At 41.9% G+C, this 24,740-nt stretch overlaps 1 protein-coding gene across 1 annotated transcript; it reads left to right on the top strand.

The window, feature by feature from the left end:
• Positions 1 to 560: 560 nt before the first annotated feature.
• On the top strand, positions 561 to 24,320 carry LOC115143641 (twist-related protein 2-like). The gene is made up of 3 exons (XM_065003778.1): positions 561 to 6,177; positions 6,794 to 10,176; positions 22,995 to 24,320. The coding sequence occupies exon 2, from the start codon at positions 8,354 to 8,356 to the stop codon at positions 8,957 to 8,959; it is 606 nt and encodes a 201-aa protein (XP_064859850.1). The 5' UTR covers positions 561 to 6,177; positions 6,794 to 8,353; the 3' UTR covers positions 8,960 to 10,176; positions 22,995 to 24,320.
• Positions 24,321 to 24,740: the final 420 nt, after the last annotated feature.

The following is a 24,740-nucleotide window of genomic DNA, read 5'->3' as shown; positions in this document are numbered from 1 at the left end:
CAAATCAAATGTTATTGGTCACATACACATGGTTAGCAGATGTTAATGCGAGTGTAGCGAAATGCTTGTGCTTCTAGTTCCGACCATGCAGTAATATCTAACAAGTAATCTAACAATTTCACAACCACTACCTTATACACAGAAGTGTAAAGGAACAACCTCAGTTGTACAATGTGAGGCATAGGGCAATGTGAGGCATAGTACTAGGCATAGGGCGAAGTGTCTATAGACTTTGATTTTACAAAGATGTGCTCCGTTCTTTTGAAAGCTTTACTAGCGGATAGAAAGCACCCTCATCTTAATGGTGTACTTTGATGGCAAAGCTTAGCTTAACTACATTGTGGAAGTTGTTGCTGTGGGGTACCCCGGGAAGGGGTTTAATTGATGGAGAAAAGTAGAACTGACCTCTAGCGCCTTATGTTTGGAAACAACATAAATCATATGCATCATAGGACTTGTCATGACATAACAGCCTTATTATAAGACATTATGAAGGCTCATACATGGTTATATACAAGTTATAATGCATTATACCTGCAGGCTGTTACCCAGTGCTAAAAGCAATTGTAAAGTGTTACCCATATTTGTGTCTGTTAAACTGATGGAGGGAAAGCGATTCATTTGAGTGATTATGCCACCTTCAAAATCCGAATTTAACACCTGTGTGTATTTGTGGGGTGGAGTTGTCGTATAGTTTCCACGATGGGGTTTCTCAGAAATATTCTAGGAGGGGACGAGGGTTAGAGTGTGTGGGGAGCCCAGTGTCTTTCTTGTGGGAGTGAAACATTGTCATTTTTATTTAGCTCAGGCCAGCCAGCCGGGTCAGACCCCGGCGTTAGACTGGGATTTACACTGAGGCAGGGCCAGACATCTTCTCTCTCACCCAGCCCACATTATAAAAGAAAACACTCCATAGCACTACAGGCAACAGTAAACGCTCGGGCAATAACCTGCGCTTTGAAGTTTGCCAATTATTCAATCCGTCCACATTTGTATTTTGCTCCTTCAAAGGGGAGGTGGGGGGGATGCAAGGACTTTTGGTATATGGCTCGGTTTAGGCATCTGTATGATAAAAGAGACTTTGAAGTTTATATGAAAAATACGTAAAATTACATGTCTATGTAGATGCTGGTTACCTTGGTATAGTACTTTTTCTGGTGAGGTGATTGATGCAACAGATGCAAATGTTGGCAGATTGCCTACTTCTATTTGAATACAGATTTTTTTTATATATCAAAATAGAAAAGCATATAGAGTGAAGGTAGCACAGAGATCTACCAATGATTTAATCATTAAGTATCTTCAACCGGGATCCTTTATAAGATACCATCATTATGTTTCGCTGCCCTCATCTATATCTTTATTGCATCACGTTGGTTTGTTTGCAAGCCCTCTGAGTCATTTTGTATCAAGTTAATTGCAATGTTGTGGTTAAGTAGCCATACAAACAAAATAATATGGTATCTCGCTTATTATAACGTTTTACATTAAGACACTAAAAACAAGTCTTGTTACTTTCCAATGAACAAGCTTTAGGGTTTGGACCAAAATAGTTTATACTGTAGGCTGTAAAATGTGTGTTTTTGTGTGGTATGTAAAAAGGGGAGGGGTTACATTTTGTTATGGGACTCCTTTCCAGGGAAATCAAGGAAGGAAGTCATCTAGCACTTAACTGGTAGAGATAATGAAACTGAAAAGAGGAGAGTAAAACATGAAAAACTTCCGTTTGACAAAAAAAAGAACAAAGGTAAAAGTGAAACCTTACGTGTCATGTCACACTACACATCTTAATCAAATGAATTCAAATCATGTTTCATAATTGGAAATTTGATCATGTATTTGATGTATTTGAATCATTTTGTCAGACATACTTCAAACTTATTGGAAAATGCCAAACAGCAATTGCACCTGATGTGTTGATGAGCCGCAGATGACGACATACGAATCAAATTAAGAGATGAACTCTTCACTGTGATACAGTGCAGATGGGACAGTAACAGTAGCCTTAACCTGTTCACCCTTTTCTTGTACTTAAAAAACATCATAATGTGGTAACATCTATGTAGGGGTCGTCTAGAATTGATATGGCCATGTCCACATGATACCATAGGTATTGCCTTCTTTATAAGGTGAACACATTTATACATTTATTTGTATAACCGTCTAAATATGAACAAGATTCTATATTGGTTGTGTGTTTTGGAAGTAAGTCTACATCTGTGTGACAGGAAAATTAATTGTGAGGAAAAAATATACTATTAGGAAAGACCCATTCAGCCTCAAAGATACTTTGGTTTTATGAGTATTTATTTTAAGAAATTAAGTAAAGAGGGGAAAAAACGTGAATGAAAAGCAAACATCTTGAATTAGTAAAGAACCAGATGGCTGCTTTGACATTAAAAAGGCATTTTGGAGAAGGTCGTTTTGAAATAATTCCTGAGGAACTTCCGCAAAATGCAGTACAAAGCACACAGATATTTAAGCAATATACATAGCAATATACTATCTGTTTTATTTACAAACTGAAACATGTCTCTGGACTTTCACTTATTTGACCCTTTTCTCTTTCGTCTTCTTCTTTCTCTCTTTCACTGCTGTACCTCTTTCTCTCGCTCTCTCGCTCTCTCTCTCTCTCTCACTCACCTTCTTTACAAGTAGCATCAGGTGATTAAGCCCAGTTGGCTGCAGTGCAGTAAGATGTCCAACCTTCAGGTTCAATCAATGTTTGCCTCTCCAACTCTTTTGTTTACTGTGTTAGTCTGCCTGTGGACCACAGAACCTCACATCTGAAATATTTTATGAGACACATATTTGATGTTTTATAATACAATATGCCATGGCAGCAGTATTTTTTTTGTGGCTTCACAGGGAGAACCAGTATCAGAACATAACTTTGGTAAGGTCATCTAATCTAATGGAATAATAGAGGGATTGATTCGACTTGAAAGAATTATGCTTTGTAGCTAGCTACAGAGTTATGTTGATATTTCTAATGCAATCCCACTGGCCACAGACATCAGTTCAAAGTCGAGTTTTGATTTACATTTGGTTGAATTGTTAACTGACGTGAATTTAATGCAAAAAAAAAAATGACATCATGACATTGGATTTAGGTTAAAAGTTGGGTGAAAAAAAGAAGAAATTCCCCGACGTTGATGACATTTTGCAAATCCAATCAGTTTTCCTTATTGATTCAATGTCATCACATTGCTTTTTTTTTTTTTTTAAATGATGTGGAAACAAGTTTTTTTTCCCAGTGGGATGGCTCTGTTCTGTGACCAGTGGGATGGCTCTGTTCTGTGACCAGTGGGATGGCTCTGTTCTGTGACCAGTGGGATGGCTCTGTTCTGTGACCAGTGGGATGGCTCTGTTCTGTGACCAGTGGGATGGCTCTGTTCTGTGACCAGTGGGATGGCTCTGTTCTGTGACCAGTGGGATGGCTCTGTTCTGTGACCAGTGGGATGGCTCTGTTCTGTGACCAGTGGGATGGCTCTGTTCTGTAACCAGTGGGATGGCTCTGTTCTGTAACCAGTGGGATGGCTCTGTTCTGTGACCAGTGGGATGGCTCTGTTCTGTGACCAGTGGGATGGCTCTGTTCTGTGACCAGTGGGATGGCTCTGTTCTGTGACCAGTGGGATGGCTCTGTTCTGTGACCAGTGGGATGGCTCTGTTCTGTGACCAGTGGTACAGAGGGCCTGGTCAGAGACATCTTTTATTTTACTAGGCAAGGCAGTTTTAAGAAAAAATTCTTATTTCCAATGACAGCCTACCCCAGCCAAACTCTAACCCAGACAATGCTGGGTCAATTGTGCGCCACCCAATCACAGCCAGTTGTGATACAGCCTGGAATCAAACCAGGGTCTGTAGGGACACCTCTAGTGCTGAAATAGTGCCTTAGACCGCTGCGCCACTTCTGGGTTCACTCTGATTGGTTTGGAAGAGTTGGAAGTCATAGTTGCGTCCAGATTGAATGCCCAGCTCATGTTAATGTCTACCTCCAGTTGATACATGTGTGATCCACCCACTCAATGCAACAGGGCATCTACTGACACACCTACTCCTTGAGGGCTAGTAATAGATCACTGTCATGTCTGTGACCTAAGTTACCTCAGTTGGATGCACCATCTATTGGAACGGCCCAGCATTGGTTTTGGCACACCGTCGAGGTAGAAACCTGCACAAACTTTGATCTAAATCTACATGTTCTACATATCAATACCAATGGGCAATGTTAGCTGGCTGTGTTAGCTGGATAAATGTGCTGTATGTCAAGTAATGATAGGACTTCTGGTGTGGATAAGTCTCTCCACACGTGTTCGGTCTACGCTCATTTCCTGACAGGTGTGAGGGTAGAGGACTTAGCCATGCTAATCTAGTCTAGCTTTCCCTACAAAGTTCTGCTTGGCTGTGAGCTGGAGTTAGCCATGCTAGCCTAGTGTGCCCTATATACTGTAGTTCTTCTTGGCTGTGAACTCCACTGGTACTGTTTGTAATGTGCCATGGATGGACCCTGGGACTTAAACACTGTAATCAGAGCCAGCGCAGGATATTGGCCAAATTGCACATGAAAGCAGGGACATTTGAGGGAAGCTTGAGCACTAAATATTATGATAAATTAAAGCCTAATATAGAGAGTTAAGTCTCAGGCAAACTGAAATAACACAGATTAGCATGCAATGGAGGAGAAAAAATGCTTTTAAAGCAGGATTGTTTTTTTTTATCTGTCTCAACAGAAAAATACCTTCAGGGGTTTTTTCTTTAGTGCTGCTTTGCTCTGCCCACAGACACAGACACAGACACGGCACAGTGACAATCTCTGTTTGTGTGTGTGTTTCCAAGGACCAGATTTGCCATAAGAATACATTGATTTAGTTTCATCAGCCATCAAAAAGAAAAGGGGAGAAAAAATGGAAATGTTACATCTTTAATGTATACACACAAACAGATTGAGGCGACTTGTTGGCGGTTGAAGTGAATGGAAGTGGCCCCAGACCTGCCCTCTCTCCCAGCTTCAAACCCCTCAACCCCTCATTACTACCCATACTCTATATCTATATACATCACCCTTCCCCCTCGGTCCTGCACCTCCATCCTTCACCCCCATGCACCCTCACCCTCCACCCCCGCTAGGTTGATACCCCACAGGAAGTCCTGCTCTACGGGGGGAAATGGGTCCCAGATGTCTGCATGTGTCCCACTGGGCTCCAGAGGAGGGATGGAGGAGCAGCGGCCGGGGGAGGGGTGCTGGGCAATGCACTCTTTCCAAGACAGAGGCTTGTGGTAGATAGAAGCTTGTGCCTTACTATCCACAGATCTAAGATCAGATTACCCCACAGCCAAATCCTGACCATATCCATAAGGAGGGGAAAATATCTGACCCTGGGCTAGTGATTAGGTGATTATTCTACTAATTCCAAGACAGTGTGATGAGGATGAGCCATCTGTTAAGGTGAGAAGTTTGGTGAACAGTGTATTCTAGGACTCATTTTCAACAGGAACCACGTTACTCAATGCTTACTTATGATGGAAGGTCCTTGTGCCGTTGATCAGTTGTCTTTACTCAAGACTTTCTTAGAACTTGGCAGTAACCAAATTCAAGTATTATGGATTTAAGAAATATCACCCTCCTCTTTCAACATACACTTTCCCCAGTACAGTATTTCAATAATACGGATCAGTTCGGACTATAACATATGGGCAAAACCTAAAGTACACATTACGATGGCCTATACTCCTCTTTGATATCAAAGCTATTTCTATACACGTCCTCTTGATATCGTGCTGTCTGTTTGCAGCCACAGGAGGGGTTCATTATTAACCCCCAAAAATAAAAGTCAAAAGAAAAAAAGGGTCCGGAGTGTTTAGTGAAACATTATGTCAAGACTCTGACAAGGAAATGAAATGTGCAACATCAATCAGCCTATGAGGAGGGAGATCAAACAACCCTCCCCACTCCTGCATCTGGTTCTGTTTGGACTTTCTTTTTCTCTTCCTCTCCTTCCTTTCTTTCTTTTTTCTCTCTTTTTGCCTTTCTTTTCCATTTCTTTATTCATCTCCCATTCTCTCAATATTTTCCCCTCTGTTCTGTGCGAGGGGTGCACGTTCCATGCTGTTCCTGTTAGCCTGTCGTTCGCTCATTCTTTCCATGATGGTGGCATGGAGGCATGCTCTGCTAAGGTAAGCAGCCCCAAGGTTAGCCCCGGACAGCCCAGCGCACAACAATTGGCTTCCTGTCCTTCTTCGGAACCCCACCCGGAGGTTGGAGAAAATGTATTTATAATTCCAGTTAATCTGGGAATTGATTTGGGAATTTCGGTTGAAATGAAAGTGCATTTTGTTTAAGTAAGGCCTGTTATAATTCCAATGTGTTGAGTGCATGCTTATTCCTGCATGTTAAGTCTAACCTCCACTTCAATATCTCAGTGACTGGAATACATTTTTTGAGTTGATTGACTGCAGTTGAGTGTAGTTGATCCCAGCTCTCTTGTATATGGCTATATAACATTCATAAAGTTCACTAAAAAAAGCCCCTCTAAAATTCTCCACTCACCTCCTTCAAATGCAGAGGCAATCACACTTTGTGTCCTGTGATAAAACCATCAACACTAATATAAAGTCTGTCATAACATGACAATTCATATACATCACTTGAATGAACTATTCATGTCTATTGATAAATGTGTAGTTTTCGAGGCATCATGTTTGATTACATTTCAGGAGATTGTCTAGAGATATTGGTTGTATTGAGTTGTATTGCGTTTGTGTGTGTGTCCCTTGTGGTGTGTCCCCGCAGGTCCAGATGTGTGTTCCCCTGGGTTCCTGGTGTGGAGAGAGAACATGTGTCTACTCCACCAGAGGGCATGGATGGCATAATTAGCAGCCCTCTCACCTTAGTGAGCTGGGGTCACAAGCTCACAGGGTTAGGGGTTATTTAGGGTCCTCGATGGGCCATTGCCATGGCTACATGTCTCACATATAGAGATTGCAGTGGATAATGCATAGAAATGGAATTGCTTAAATAAGGACATTCATTCTGGTTGTTACATTTCTATGGGAAACCTGATTTGAAAAGTTATTTTAAAAATTCTTCATATGACATACTGTATGTTGAAAATACTATTTTCATTTACTAGGTTTTGTGACATATTTTCAATGTTTATACTGAACAAAAGGCATATTCACAGTGGCAGTATTGTTTTAAGGTTTAAAGGAATAATCCCAGTTGTCACGGCGCCATTTCTATGTGGGTACTACTAAACAGAAATGTGACATCACAAGGTTTATTGTTTAAAGTGAAAATCTGTCTAATGTTAATCCACATGTTTTTTGCCCAGACTGGCCTGGAGGATTGACACTTGGTGTGAGTGATGTGTCTTTATAGTGTCATGTGATATACAATAAGGATGCCACATAAATATTAGAGAGGTCACTTCTGAAACAGTGAACTCACACTTGTTCTTTCTAATTTGAGAAATAATAACATTTTTATTTTATAATAAAAAATGAGTAGTCCTTGAGATATCATGCATAAAAGGTTTTCACTGTAAACTTGTAGATATTACATCTTCTTAATCTTGAACATACCAAGCGCATTCATTCAGTACTAATCCCCTCAATCAACGAAGAAAAATGTTTTAATATCTTAGAAGTGAAAGTGCACAACAAACGTAGGAGCCTCGAAACATGTAATGAATTGATGAGAAGAGAGACAGACAGACAGACAGACAGACAGACAGACAGACAGACAGACACGCGGGTGCGGGAGAATGACAGGAGTGCTCTGGCAGGAGAAATCTGGAACCTATAAAGACGCAGAGAACTTCTGCAGCTTTTCGCAAGGCCTCTCGCAATTGGCTGAGAAGGCCACTTACCCCCTTCCCAGCCACCCACCAACCTCAAGCTCACTTCCTGCTTCCAAACCACACCCTAAGAAGCTGGTTCTGACCAATCGCAGCTGCCCGCAGGCCCCTCGTTTTCGCGGGGCGAGTATAAAAGCATGGGAGGTAGCACGACGAAGTAGATGGTTTGTTGTTGTTCTACACACGGGTTGAGGAGATGGGAAACTGGAGGTGAGGAATTCACCACAGAGGCACAGGAACGAGAGAGCTTTCTGACTTACTGGGAGTAAAGCCAAACCTATGGATCTTCAACAGTTTGCAGTTTAGAAGCGTATCACTCATCGTCCTTCACTGGAGGAAGAAGACGAAACTTCTAAACCTGTGTGTCTCTACCAGAACTTCCCACGCGGCTGTCTGAAGAAGAGAAGTAGAGGGAAAGAGAGAGAGGAACGAAGAGCAAAAACCAGCCTGCCTTGGAAAGGGAAGAAGGACGGTGTCCTGAGAGGGAGGTGGCTATGCGTGAGGAGGTTTCCTGTGCCAACTCCCCTGAAGGGGGGCTGGGGGCCAGTGAGGAGGAGCTGGAGAGGGGGTCCAAGAAGAGTGGGCCAACAGGGGGGCGAAAGCGGGTGCCGTACCCCAAGAAGGACAGTTTGGGTCGGGCCGAGGAGAGGGCCGTGGTCAGCGGGAGCCCCAACTGCCTTGTTCCGTCAGGGCCAAAGCGGCAGAAGAAGCAACAGAGCTCCCCCACGTCGGTGGTGTGTGTGGCCCCATCCGTGCTGAGCTCCAGCGGCCTTGGTTTGGGCCCGGGCGGTGAGCCCTTCGAGGACCTGCACACTCAGCGAGTGATCGCCAACGTTCGCGAGCGCCAACGCACGCAGTCACTGAACGACGCCTTTGCCTCGCTGCGTAAGATCATCCCCACTCTGCCCTCCGACAAACTTAGCAAGATACAGATCCTGAAACTGGCGTCACGCTACATCGACTTCCTGTACCAGGTGCTGCAGAGTGATGAGATGGACGCCAAGCTGGCTAGCTGCAACTACCTAGCCCACGAACGCCTCAGCTACGCCTTTTCCGTCTGGAGGATGGAGGGTGCCTGGGCAATGTCTGCCAGCCACTAGTGTCCCCTCTCTCATCCTCCATCCTGCTCTGCCCGTCCTGCTCTGTCTTAACCTTACTTTCTCTTACTTCCTTCTTGTACTGCCTAACCCCACCATCCCTGGCCTCCCCTAACCCACTATCTATGTACCCCCTAACCCCACCATTCCTGGCCTCCCCTAACCCACTATCTATGTACCCCCTAACCCCACCAACCCTGGCCTCCCCTAACCCACTATCTCTGTACCCCCTAACCCCACCATCCCTGGCCTCCCTAACCCACTATATATGTACCCCTAACCCCACCATCCCTGGCCTCCCTAACCCACTATCTCTGTACCCCTAACCCCACCACCCCTGGCCTCCCTAACCCACTATCTCTGTACCCCCTAACCCCACCATCCCTGGCCTCCCCCTAACCCACTATCTCTGTACCCCCTAACCCCACCATCCCTGGCCTCCCCTAACCCACTATCTATGTACCCCTAACCCCACCATCCCTGGCCTCCCTAACCCACTATCTCTGTACCCCTAACCCCACCATCCCTGGCCTCCCTAACCCACTATCTATGTACCCCCTAACCCTACCAATCCTGGCCTCTCCTAACCCACTCTCTCTGTACCCTGTAACACAACCAACCATGGCCTCCCTTAAGCCACTATCTCTGTACCCTGTAACACAACCAACCATGGCCTCCCTTAAGCCACTATCTCTGTACCCTGTAACACAACCAACCATGGCCTCCCTTAAGCCACTATCTCTGTACCCTGTAACCTCACCATCCAAGGCCTCCCTTAAGCCACTATCTCTGTACCCTGTAACCTCACCATCCAAGGCCTCCCTTAAGCCACTATCTCTGTACCCTGTAACCTCACCATCCAAGGCCTCCCTTAAACCACTATCTCTGGCCCTCCTTTAAGCCAAAACACACTGTTTCCTCCTAACCCACTACCTCCCTCTCTTCATTATTCTCTATTCTCTACTGTTCTTCAAACTGTTCTTTGCTTACCCTCTCATTCCCCTAATCGCCCACTGCCCCAACACTCAACTTAACCACTGCCCCAACACTCAACTTAACCACTGCCCCAACACTCAACTTAACCACTGCCCCATCACTCCCACTGTACCCGTTCACCCTTCGAGCTTTGCCCCCCCAACCCCCCTTTCCACCTAAAATGCCCCTGTATGCCGCCTAACAATTTAGCCCCAACTCCACAACTCTACGGTACACCGCTGCAGGTATGTTTAAAAACATGAACACACACACACACACACACACACACACACACACACACACACACACATATGTCAATATGGCCAAACAGCCAGGGCCTCTGTGCTTTCCCAAAAGCATCTTAAGATGATGATCATTAAAACCTTTACAGGAGCATCGTTGAATCTGCTTGCTGTTTCCCAAAACAAACGTTACTAACGTTACGCTTGAACACACTCGTAACTTAGCTCCATCGCTAAGGGGAAACCAGGCCCAGGCTAGCAACGCTAGTGACAAGGAAGTTGAACTTATGGGGTGTCTTACTAAATATGTCATACTGATCAGTCTACAGGTATTATGGGAATGTTATCCAGAGCTTATTGGTATTATGGAAAAAAACATGTACTGCAAATATTTTTCTTTTTACTTTGTTGTTTCAATTGGTTGACCATGTAGTAATGCTTTACTTTTAAGTATTTCTTTTATGAACGTGCGTGACAACAATGATGAGAACATGTGTTATAATTCACAGGTTAGGAAAGCGGAACCATCTGACATATCTGTGCATCGAACTAATGTATATATGCCTTTTCTAATTTAACTGATCAAAGTGACCCTTTAGGGTGATTGATGGGAGAACAAGCTAACCTGATTAAACATTCCCAAACAAATCCACATTTCCTACTCCGGAATGTTCAAAAAAGTGAGTTTTTCTTGCTTTTCACCTTCTCTGTAAAATTCAGATATTGATTTGCATCTCCCTTTAAGGAAATATGTTTTTATTTGTTGAAGTGGGAAAGAGTATGAGTTGACTGTCTTTATTTGAATATATCAAAATGCATTATGCTATTAATAAATAGGAAAAGCCTATTCCCAACGGATCAGTAGGTAAACGTATTTGATAAATATCTGACTGTCACATGTCCACTGCCCATGTGCATGAGTGCATGTGCATCTCTGTATGTTCGTAGCTATTGATTAACTATTTCAACAAAATATATTTTTCCGTAACATAATTAAAAGTAATAATATAGTTAAAAACGAATGACAAATTAGGAAATTGTATTATTGTATAATAGCCTAAATTACAAATAAAATCGTCTAGTAATGTGGAATCATAATTACAATATTCAATTTGCTTTCTTCTTTAGTTAAAACATATGGTGTCCAGTTTGACAACAAACACTTTAATAGACTATTTTAATTTACATCAAATTAGTATAAAGATCCTGTCCTTTCATCATAAGATGTATTATCAATCGAATTTCCTAACATAAAAAAATGATGGTTCAGTTACGCTAATGTTGCTGCAGTTACGAAATGTCGTATTTCATGAAAACAGCATTTTAATGAAACATTGTACTGTAATATGTAGCAATCTAATATAATCCTAAATAATTTTACAGTTTTAGGCAGAAATATTTAGCTATCTGTCATGATGAACTGTGTAGATCAGAAAATAGAATGACTGACAATAGTTTGGAGTTCTACATAATATTTAAACCCAACCAGCCAAATCCAATACCAGCAGCCCACTACCCGAAAATGGTCAAATTATTGTTATAGTGACAATATAACCGTTTAATTGTGGACTAATAATGTACTTAAAAATTGTTTTTAATGTTTGTAATATTATATTTTCTAAAACGTTTTTAAGTACACCAATGAGCGATTCAATTTTTGCATGTAGTTTTACCATTGACTCACTCTTAACAAACCTTTTATCCAGATCGTTATCTAACATACCTCAGGCAGACTAGACCAGAAACAGTTGGGTTTTTTCTCTCTAGTGCTATCAGATACCGGGGTCCTGCACAGTTATATCAGGTATATCAGGTACATCAGGTTATATCAGGTTAAATCAGGTTATATCAGGTACATCAGGTTATATCGGGTATATCAGGTACATCAGGTTATATCAGGTATATCAGGTTAAATCAGGTATATCAGGTACATCAGGTTAAATCAGGTATATCAGTTATATCAGGTACATCAGGATATATCAGGTATATCAGGTACATCTGGTTATATCAGGTATATCAAGTACATCAGGTTATATCAGGTATATCAGTTATATCAGGTATATCAGGTTATATCAGGTACATCAGTTATATCAGGTACATCAGGATATATCAGGTATATCAGGTACATCTGGTTATATCAGGTATATCAGTTATATCAGGTTATATCAGGTACATCAGGTTATATCAGGTATATCAGGTACATCAGGTTATATCAGGTACATCAGGTTAAATCAGGTCATATCAGGTATATCAGGTTATATCTGGTATATCAGGTTATATCAGGTTATATCAGGAATATCAGTTTGAAAAAAGAGAGGGATAGAGAAAAAGTAGTCCTGCCTCCCTCCCTGCCTCTCTCCTGCAGCCTTGCCCTTTCTCCTCAGGATCTTGTATCCAGTGTCATCTAATCAGGGCCTGCCGAGGCCCAGACAAGCAGGAACCTTTAGATTGGAAACAGTTGTGAGGCATTAGGAAGGTGTGTGTGCCAGGGGAGAGTTTGATGGTGCGTGTGTGTGAGTAAGCCGATGTATATGTGTGTGTGCTTGTTTATGTGGAGTTCTTACGCGTTCGTGTCACTGTGTGTAGCCTATGCACTGGCATGTGTATACTTGTGTGTTTACGTGTATGTGTGTGTGTGTACATCCTTGTGCGTGTGTGTGTGTATATCCATGTCTGTGTGTGTGTGTGTGTATATCCATGTCTGTGTGTGTGTGTGTGTATATCCATGTCTGTGTGTGTATATCCATGTCTGTGTGTGTGTGTACATCCTTGTGCGTGTGTGTGAGTGTATATCCATGTTTGTGTGTGTATGCCATTTCTAGCTTTTGTTATCTGCCTTTCCTCTCAGTCTCTTGGAAAAAAACAAGTAAACTTGGCGGAATTAGCGGCCACTCTTCTGAATGCAGATAAGAAACTAGAAGATAAGCTTTTATTGAAAGATAAAAGATGAGTTTGAGCTAACTGAAAAGCCCATCAAAGAGAACCAGGAAGACAGGATTAAAAGGGAGATGTAGGAAAGAACAAGGAGCCAAAGAAAGGACGATGAGGTGCAGGGAGCAGAGGCTATCCGTCATAATGAGGTGTTCCTAATGTTTTACAATCACACACACTCACACATTTTCAGTAGAAATATTAACAATGTTAGACAAACATAACATAAAACATTCAAATGAAATGTGTACACACATGTACAAATGCCCATACATAAAACACACTTAAAGACAATCACACTCACACACAAATGTTGAGTAGAACACACACACACATGAACACACACGTGTACACACATACACACATACACACACTAGTTGTGCTGTCTCCTGGTATTCCCTTTACATTACTATAACATCCTCAGCAGCATCAAAAGCCAGACTTTGAAGGTTCCACCACTGTGGTTGGAAACCCAAACACTATATGTGGATGAGTCTATCCTTGAAGAGAAGCATAGTCATTACATCCTGTTCTGCTTCCTAACGTTATCTACTGAACTGTTCTGCTTCCTAACATTATCGGATGAACTGTTCTGCTTCCTAATGTTATCTATTGAACTGTTCTGCTTCCTAACGTTATTCACTGAACTGTTCTGCTTCCTAATGTTATCTACTGAACTGTTCTGCTTCCTAATGTTATCTACTGAACTGTTCTGCTTCCTAATGTTATCTACTGAACTGTTCTGCTTCCTAACGTTATCTACTGAACTGTTCTGCTTCCTAATGTTATCTACTGAACTGTTCTGCTTCCTAATGTTATCTACTGAACTGTTCTGCTTCCTAACGTTATCTACTGAACTGTTCTGCTTCCTAATGTTATCTACTGAACTGTTCTGCTTCCTAATGTTATCTACTGAACTGTTCTGCTTCCTAATGTTATCTACTGAACCTATTCTGCTTCCTAACGTTATCGACTGAACTGTTCTGCTTCCTAACGTTATCTACTGAACCTATTCTGCTTCCTAACGTTATCTACTGAACTGTTCTGCTTCCTAACGTTATCTATTGAACTGTTCTTCTTCCTAGTGTTATCTACTGAACCTATTCTGCTTCCTAACGTTATCTATTGAACTGTTCTTCTTCCTAACGTTATTCACTGAACTGTTCTGCTTCCTAACGTTATCTACTGAACTGTTCTGCTTCCTAATGTTATCTACTGAACTGTTCTGCTTCCTAACGTTATCTACTGAACCTATTCTGCTTCCTAACGTTATCGACTGAACTGTTCTGCTTCCTAACGTTATTCACTGAACTGTTCTGCTTCCTAACGTTGTCTACTGAACTGTTTTGCTTCCTAACGTTATTCACTGAACTGTGGAAACTGAAATACCTTCCTACAGTAAATGAAACGTGCATGTGTTTATGAACTTTTTTCGTGTGTGTAATGAGTGTTTGGATAAAGTGTGTGTTTATATGAGGGGTTCATATTGGGTGCATTTGTGTGGCTGTTTTATACGGATGTGTGTGTTGTTGGTTGCATTTGTGTGTGTGTAGCATGTGTGTGTATTTAAGTGGATGTGTGTATTACTGGCTGTGTGTATATGTGTGTGTAAATGCAGATATGCATGTTGCTGGGTTCATGTGTGTGTGTGATTTAGAATACGCTGCTGTGTTTAACCTGGCAACAAGTGGCGCTCAACTCTGCTTATTCTTCAATTAAAGAGCTGTCACTGTTCTTTCCTCTGCCGGAACCTCTGGATCTACATGTGTTTGAGGGTTGCAGTTGCAGTTACTTTGCACTGATCTAGGACCAGCTGTTATAGATCCTCTGTGGCACATCTGGCTTTTAAGAGCTTCAGAGCCTTGCAAACAGGCCGATGGTTCCAAGAGTTGTGGGCTTCTGCTACTCATCTTTAGTTTTAGGGGTTTGAACATTGAGCTGATGCTAGAGCAGGTGCTGGATGGATGGATGTGCTGCATGGGCTGGGCTGTTCCAACAGCTGTAGTGTGTATGTAGTGCACGTAGTGCATCACAGAGTTCTGGGTTTGACACGTAGTGCATCACAGAGTTCTGGGTTTGACACGTAGTGCATCACAGAGTTCTGGGTTTGACACGTAGTGCATCACAGAGTTCTGGGTTCTAGCCACCGTGCTTCTACACCTGCATTGCTTGCTGTTTGGGGTTTTAGGCTGGGTTTCTGTACAGCACTTTGAGATATCAGCTGATGTACGTAGGGCTATATAAATACATTTGATTTGATTTGGATTTGACACGTAGTACATCACAGGGTTCTGGATTTGACATGTAGTGCATCACATATTTCTGGGTTTGACATGTAGTGCATCACAGAGTTCTGGGTTTGACATGTAGTGCATCACAGAGTTCTGGGTTTGACATGTAGTGCATAACAGAGTTTTGGATTTGACATGTAGTGCATCACAGAGTTCTGGGTTTGACATGTAGTGCATCACAGAGTTCTGGGTTTGACATGTAGTGCATAACAGAGTTTTGGATTTGACATGTAGTGCATCACAGAGTTCTGGGTTTGACATATAGTGCATCACAGAGTTCTGGGTTTGACATGTAGTGCATCACATATTTCTGGGTTTGACATGTAGTACATCACAGAGTTCTGGGTTCTAGCCACCGTGCTTCTACACCTGCATTGCTTGCTGTTTGGGGTTTTAGGCTGGGTTTCTGTACAGCACTTTGAGATATCAGCTGATGTACGTAGGGCTATATAAATACATTTGATTTGATTTGGATTTGACACGTAGTACATCACAGGGTTCTGGATTTGACATGTAGTGCATCACATATTTCTGGGTTTGACATGTAGTGCATCACAGAGTTCTGGGTTTGACATGTAGTGCATCACAGAGTTCTGGGTTTGACATGTAGTGCATAACAGAGTTTTGGATTTGACATGTAGTGCATCACAGAGTTCTGGGTTTGACATGTAGTGCATCACAGAGTTCTGGATTTGACACGTAGTGCATCACAGAGTTCTATACTTTGGGTTTGAGATGTAGTGCATCACAGAGTTCTGGGTTTGACACGTAGTGCATCACAGAGTTCTGGGTTTGACATGTAGTGCATCACAGAGTTCTGGATTTGACATGTAGTGCATCACAGAGTTCTGGGTTTGACATGAAGTGCATCACAGAGTTCTATACTTTGGGTTTGACATGTAGTTTATCACAGAGTTCTGGGTTTGACACGTAGTGCATCACAGAGTTCTATACTTTGGGTTTGACATGTAGTGCATCACCGAGTTCTGGGTTTGACACGTAGTGCATCACAGAGTTCTGGATTTGACATGTAGTGCATCACAGAGTTCAGGGTTTGACATGTAGTGCATCACAGAGTTCTGGGTTTGACATGTAGTGCATCACAGAGTTCTAGATTTGACATGTAGTGAATCACATATTCTGGGTTTGACATGTAGTGCATCACAGAGTTCTGGGTTTGACATGTAGTGCATCACAGAGTTCAGGGTTTGACATGTAGTGCATCACAGAGTTCTGGGTTTGACATGTACTGCATCACAGAGTTCTATACTTTGGGTTTGAGACGTAGTGCATCACAGAGTTCTGGGTTTGAGACGTAGTACATCACAGAGTTCTAGGTTTGAGACGTAGTACATCACAGAGTTCTAGGTTTGAGACGTAGTGCATCACAGAGTTCTGGGTTTGACATGTAGTGCATCACAGAGTTCTAGGTTTGACATGTAGTGCATTACAGAGTTCTGGGTTTGACAAGTAGTACATCACAGAGTTTTGGGTTTGAGATGTAGTGAGTTCAGGGTTTGACATGTAGTGCATCACAGAGTTCAGGGTTTGACATGTGGTGCATCACAGAGTTCTGGATTTGACATGTAGTGCATCACAGAGTTCTGGAATTGACATGTTGTCCATCACAGAGTTCTATACTTTGGATTTGACATGTAGTGCATCACAGAGTTCAGGATTTGACAAGTAGTACATCACAGAGTTTTGGGTTTGAAATGTACTGCATCACAGGGTTCTGGGTTTGACACGTAGTGCATCACAGAGTTCAATACTTTGGGTTTGACACGTAGTGCATCACAGAGTTCTGGGTTTGACACGTAGTGCATCACAGAGTTCTGGATTTGACAAGTAGTACATCACAGAGTTTTGGGTTTGAGATGTAGTGCATCACAGAGTTCTGGATTTGACATGTAGTGAATCACATATTTCTGGGTTTGACATGTAGTGCATCACAGAGTTTTGGGTTTGAGATGTAGTGCGTCACAGAGTTCAGGGTTTGACATGTAGTACATCACAGAGTTTTGGGTTTGAGATGTAGTGCGTCACAGAGTTCAGGGTTTGACATGTAGTGCATCACAGAGTTCAGGGTTTGACATGTGGTGCATCACAGAGTTCTGGATTTGACATGTAGTGCATCACAGAGTTCTGGAATTGACATGTTGTCCATCACAGAGTTCTATACTTTGGGTTTGACATGTAGTGCATCACAGAGTTCAGGATTTGACAAGTAGTACATCTCAGAGTTTTGGGTTTGATATGTACTGCATCACAGGGTTCTGGGTTTGACACGTAGTGCATCACAGAGTTCTGGATTTGACAAGTAGTACATCACAGAGTTTTGGGTTTGAGATGTAGTGCATCACAGAGTTCTGGATTTGACAAGTAGTACATCACAGAGTTTTGGGTTTGAGATGTAGTGCATCACAGAGTTCTGGATTTGACAAGTACTACATCACAGAGTTTTGGGTTTGAGATGTAGTGCATCACAGAGTTCTGGGTTTGACACGTAGTGCATCACAGAGTTCTGGATTTGACAAGTAGTACATCACAGAGTTTTGGGTTTGAGATGTAGTGCATCACAGAGTTCAGGGTTTGCATCTAGTGCATCACAGAGTTCAGGGTTTGACATGTAGTGCATCACAGAGTTCAGGGTTTGCATCACATAGTTCTGGGTTTGACATGTAGTGCATCACATAGTTCTATACTTTGGGTTTGACATGTAGTGCATCACAGAGTTCTGGGTTTGACACGTAGTGCATCACAGAGTTCTGGGTTTGACAGGTAGTACATCACAGAGTTCTGGGTTTGACTCTTCGTGCATCACAGAGTTCTATACTTTGGGTTTGACACGTTGTGCATCACAGAGTTCTATACTTTGGGTTTGACATGTATTGCATCACATAGTTCTATACTTTGGGTTTGACATGTAGTGCATCACAGAGTTCTGGGTTTGACAGGTAGTACATCACAGAGTTCTGGGTTTGACACTTCGTGCATCACAGAGTTCTGAGTTTGACACTTCGTGCATCACAGAGTTCTATACTTTGGGTTTGACACGTAGTGCATCACAGAGTTCTGGGTTTGAGACGAAGTACATCACAGAGTTCTGGGTTTGACAGGTAGTACATCACAGAGTTCTGGGTTTGACTCTTCGTGCATCACAGAGTTCTGAGTTTGACACTTCGTGCATCACAGAGTTCTGGGTTTGATATGTAGTGCATCACATAGTACAAGGTTTGACATGTAGTGCATCACAGAGTTCTGGGTTTGACAAGTAGTGCATCACAGAGTTCTATACTTTGGTTTGAGATGTAGTGCATCACAGAGTTCTGGGTTTGACAAGTAGTACATCACAGAGTTGTGGTTTTGACACAGTGCATCACAGAGTTCTGGGTTTGACACGTAGTGCATCACAGAGTTCTAGGTTTGCAACGTAGTGCATCACAGAGTTCTGGGTTTGACACGTAGTGCATCACATAGTTCTGGGTTTGACACGTAGTGCATCACAGAGTTCTGGGTTAGACACGTTGTGCCTCACAGAGTTCTGGGTTTGACACGTTGTGCATCACAGAGTTCTGGGTTAGACACGTTGTGCCTCACAGAGTTCTGGGTTTGACACGTTGTGCATCACAGAGTTCTGGGTTAGACACGTTGTGCATCACAGAGTTCTGTGTTAGACACGTTGTGCCTCACAGAGTTCTGGGTTAGACACGTTGTGCATCACAGAGTTCTGGGTTAGACACGTTGTGCCTCACAGAGTTTTGGGTTAGACACGTTGTACAAGAGCAGAGTTCTGGGTTAGACACGTTGTGCCTCACAGAGTTCTGGGTTAGACACGTTGTGCCTCACAGAGTTCTGGGTTTGACACGTTGTGCATCACAGAGTTCTGGGTTAGACACGTTGTGCATCACAGAGTTCTGTGTTAGACACGTTGTGCCTCACAGAGTTCAGGGTTTGACATGTAGTGCATCACAGAGTTCTATACTTTGGGTTTGAGACGTAGTGCATCACAGAGTTCTAGGTTTGAGACGTAGTACATCACAGAGTTCTAGGTTTGAGACGTAGTGCATCACAGAGTTCTGGGTTTGACATGTAGTGCATCACAGAGTTCTAGGTTTGACATGTAGTGCATTACAGAGTTCTGGGTTTGAAACGTAGTACATCACAGAGTTCTGGGTTTGACACGTCGTGCATCACAGAGTTCTGGGTTTGACACGTCGTTCATCACAGAGTTCTGGGATTGACAAGTAGTACATCACAGAGTTTTGGGTTTGAGATGTAGTGCGTCACAGAGTTCAGGGTTTGACATGTAGTCAATCACAGAGTTCAGGGTTTGACATGTGGTGCATCACAGAGTTCTGGAATTGACATGTTGTCCATCACAGAGTTCTATACTTTGGATTTGACATGTAGTGCATCACAGAGTTCAGGATTTGACAAGTAGTACATCACAGAGTTTTGGGTTTGATATGTACTGCATCACAGGGTTCAGGGTTTGACACGTAGTGCATCACAGAGTTCAATACTTTGGGTTTGACACGTAGTGCATCACAGAGTTCTGGGTTTGACACGTAGTGCATCACAGAGTTCTGGATTTGACAAGTAGTACATCACAGAGTTTTGGGTTTGAGATGTAGTGCATCACAGAGTTCTGGATTTGACAAGTAGTACATCACAGAATTTTGGGTTTGAGATGTAGTGCATCACAGAGTTCAGGGTTTGCATCTAGTGCATCACAGAGTTCAGGGTTTGACATGTAGTGCATCACATAGTTCTGGGTTTGACATGTAGTGCATCACATAGTTCTATACTTTGGGTTTGACATGTAGTGCATCACAGAGTTCTGGGTTTGACACGTAGTGCATCACAGAGTTCTGGGTTTGACAGGTAGTACATCACAGAGTTCTGGGTTTGACTCTTCGTGCATCACAGAGTTCTATACTTTGGGTTTGACACGTTGTGCATCACAGAGTTCTATACTTTGGGTTTGACATGTATTGCATCACATAGTTCTATACTTTGGGTTTGACACGTTGTGCATCACAGAGTTCTATACTTTGGGTTTGACACGTAGTGCATCACAGAGTTCTGGGTTTGACAGGTAGTACATCACAGAGTTCTGGGTTTGACAGGTAGTACATCACAGAGTTCTGGGTTTGACTCTTCGTGCATCACAGAGTTCTGGGTTTGATATGTAGTGCATCACATAGTACAAGGTTTGACATGTAGTGCATCACAGAGTTCTGGGTTTGACAAGTAGTGCATCACAGAGTTCTATACTTTGGTTTGACATGTAGTTAATCACAGAGTTCTGGGTTTGACAAGTAGTACATCACAGAGTTCTGGGTTTGACATGTAGTGCATCACAGAGTTCTGGGTTTGACATGTAGTGCATCACAGAGTTCTATACTTTAGGTTTGACACGTAGTGCATCACAGAGTTCTGGGTTTGACACGTTGTGCCTCACAGAGTTCTGGGTTAGACACGTTGTGCCTCACAGAGTTCTGGGTTTGACACGTTGTGCATCACAGAGTTCTGGGTTAGACACGTTGTGCATCACAGAGTTCTGGGTTAGACACGTTGTGCCTCACAGAGTTTTGGGTTAGACACGTTGTACAAGAGCAGAGTTCTGGGTTAGACACGTTGTGCCTCACAGAGTTCTGGGTTAGACACGTTGTACAAGAGCAGAGTTCTGGGTTAGACACGTTGTGCCTCACAGAGTTCTGGGTTAGACATGTTGTACAAGAGCAGAGTTCTGGGTTAGACACATTGTGCCTCACAGAGTTCTGGGTTTGACACGTTGTACAAGAGCAGTGCACTGACCAACATGGAAGGGTGTAGAAACTATATTGTCCATATAAAGATGTTGGTCTAATGGAAACGAGATGTATGACATTGCTCTTTATTTTTAAATTGTATTTTTTATTTTACCTTATTTAACTAGACAAGGTAAGAACAAATTCTTATTTTCAATCACGGCTCTTCCTCCATTATCGTTATCAATTCAGTGTTCCAGTCCACATCAGACAATAAGAAAAGAAAACTACGTAAAAGATCTATACTGAACAAATATATAAATACAACATGCAATGATTTTACTGAGTTACAGTTCATGTAAGGAAATCAAGTCAATTTAAATTAATGTATTAGGCCATAATCTTGGGATTTCACAGGGTCGCAGCCACTAGGGTGCTAGACCCAGCCAATCAGAATGAGTTTTTCCCCACAATAGGGCATTATTACAGACAGAAATACTCCTCAGTTTCATCAGCTGTCCGGATGGCTGGTCTCAGACGATCCCGCAGCTGAAGAAGCCGGATATGGAGGTCCTGGGCTGACATGGTTGGACGTACTGCCAAATTCTCCAAAACAAAATTAGACGATGGTAGAGAAATGAACATTAAATTCTCCCCTAACAGCTCTGGTGGACATTCCTACAGTCAGCATGCCAATTGCACCCTCCCTCAAAACTTGTGGCATTGAGTAGTGTGACAAAACTGCACATGTTAGAGTGGCCTTTTATGCTGTTTAATCAGCTTCTTGATGTGCCACACCTGTCAGGTGGATGGATTGTCTTGGCAAAGGAGAAATGCTCACTAACAGGGATATAAACAAATTTGTACACAAAATTTGAGAGAAATAAGCTTTTTTCTGGGATCTTTAATTTCAGATAATGAAACATCGGACCAACACTTTACATGTTACGTTTATATTTATCTATGTGTTAAAGGGATAGTTCAGAGAAGTTACATATTTAGAGAAGAAACACTAAGTATGTAATAGTATGTAATATCGCTGAACTATCCCTGACATGAGTAGGCTTCTGTCTCAGAAACCTTACAGATGAGGTCAATGAAGACTAAAATGCTCCTATCGTGTGTGTGTGTGTGTGTGTGTGCGTGCGTGCGTGCGACCTAATACTGCATCAGTTGCTTCTTTGTAAATCAACCGCACTTACATTTTCATTTTGCTAGAGAGAGAGAGAGAGATAAATAAATGTCAAGGAGGCTCTACCCAAATCCAGTCAGTAGGAGGGGATCTACTTTACTTTAGTCCAAAGTGACGCTAAGATCACAACTTGTTATTCGCTGCAGTAGCATACCCCCGTTTGGTAAACGAGAAAGCAACACATTCCTGGCAATTTGTGTATTATGGTGTAGTCACAGGACACCCACAACACACATGCTAACTGGATAGCTTTCTCTCTCTTGTTCTCTTTTTCTCTCTTTTTCTCTCTCTCTCTCTCTCCCTCCCTCTCCCTCTCTCTCTCTCTCTCTCTTCTGTTTCTCAGCATGGAAAGCTGCACTGTAATTACAGACAATTGAGAAAGCTCCAGATGAAATATTTGCTTGTTAAACAGGAGAAAGAGCAGAAGTTAAGCACTGTGGGCTTTGTTCTACACTGTGTGAGAGGAATTAGCTTTGTTTCCTGGTTTATGTGTTTGTTTGGGAAAACGACTTGCACACACTACACATTAGCGACTTATATATATTATTTTCCTATATTGACAAAAATATGCACATGAATGTCTCTTCAATGAACAAACTAAAACATGTGTTACTTGCATCAGGTCACTGTTTCTTTTATTTCTCCTTTTAGGACAGACATCTAACGAATGGACTCCTCTTTACATCTAAAAAGGTCTGTCGTGTCCATCCTCCCCTGCATACCCCATCTCTCCTTCTTCGGAAGCCCTGGCCCACAGACATTGGGCATTGGAGCGAACACAGGCATTGGTTTAAGGACAGATATCCAGTCGACTCTCCTTTTGCAGCCTGACAGACAGACCGTTTTATAATGCTCTATTACAGTATGTGACTGTCACTGAGGCATGACGAAGATCCTCAATTTATACGCCACTTCAAAGACTCCACAGAGGAAGATTCTTTGACAACTGAGGTGACTTACGCTCATGATAATTACAATAATGGCCATAATAATGCCGCCAAAGGGATGGATAGCTGGTGGTCCCAGCCCAATGAATGTTTACAGCAAAGATGCTAATAAGCTAATAATTGTATGCTCTTCCACCTCCATTTGATGGGTAGGAAAAGTCCCAGAAGCCTGCCATGTTTCCAACAGTTATATAAATGTATCTGCTTGAATTGTCTGTTGCCTGTGTTCATGTATTTTTCTGTTTGCATTATGTCCCTTCATAGCGAGTGGACTTAGCATGTGCATATGCTAATTGCTTATTCATAAAGGTTACATTTGACATTACAATGACTTTATATCAGAGTAAGTAACAAGCGATAATCTTTGCAGCTCCCTACAACACATGAGTACAGTAGTACACACAGTTTTGTAGCATGCACAGACTATGGTTAGATTAGACATAGTGGATCAATTCCACTAAACCTAAAGGTCTGTGATTAAGTGTGAAAACTTAACATGCTAAATAACTATGTGGTAACACAGTAGGATCAGAGTAACATATTACATATTCTTTGGACACTCTTAACTAAAGTAAAGATACAATTAGGAGTGACATTGTACATTGTTGTATATACAAGTAACATTGTACTTATAGTTTTAAGTACCATTGTACTTATAGTTTTAAGTAGCAGTGTAGTATTTTTAAATGAAAGAAAAATATAGTTTGAATATTGTAAGTTTAGTCATTCATTGGAATTTCTCTTTAAGATACTTTTAAGGAAATACTGCAATATGCTATCAGTAATTTGAGAGTGTAATAAATTGTAAACTGTACTTTTTTTTCACAATGTGATAAATTCAGATTTTGTTGCTACTGGGTAATGGTAGGTAGTGGGAATATCTGATATACTGTCTCCAGAAAATGTAGTTGGTTAATATGTTTTATCCTCGTAGTTCTTCTGGCAGATTGTTTGTCACCAGATTTTCATTACATGAACTCCTGTGGATAATAATAAAAACAGTTTTGGTAAAATACCACTGAAATTCTGATCAGGACCATTTTCAAAGACACTTTCCATCTTTCTGTCTCGAAGCAACTCTTCTAACACTCTGCACACAATGACAGAGTACATTATGTATAACAGAGTACATTATGTATAACGGAGTACATTGGAAGACAAGACAATGTCTTATAAGTTATATATAACAAATAAGTGAACTGCAATACCTTTTGTATCAATGCAAGGCAGGAACCAAGATTTGTGTCAAACTGTGTTACATTACCAAGTCATGTGTTTTTATATTCCCAAAATAGCTGAGTGCTTGGTGTAAGGGCAACATTAAATACAAATAATGACCAATATTTAAAGGGATAAAAAATATATAAACTTCAGGAAAAAATGTATGCTGAGAAAACTCTATTTCCCTTTTATTGAGGAAAACAGATAAGTGTTCTCAAAAGTACTTAAT

The sequence above is a fragment of the Oncorhynchus nerka genome, linkage group LG2 (genome assembly GCF_034236695.1).
Source record: "Oncorhynchus nerka isolate Pitt River linkage group LG2, Oner_Uvic_2.0, whole genome shotgun sequence".
NCBI lineage: Eukaryota > Metazoa > Chordata > Actinopteri > Salmoniformes > Salmonidae > Oncorhynchus > Oncorhynchus nerka.
This window is presented reverse-complemented; position numbering and strand designations above follow the sequence as displayed.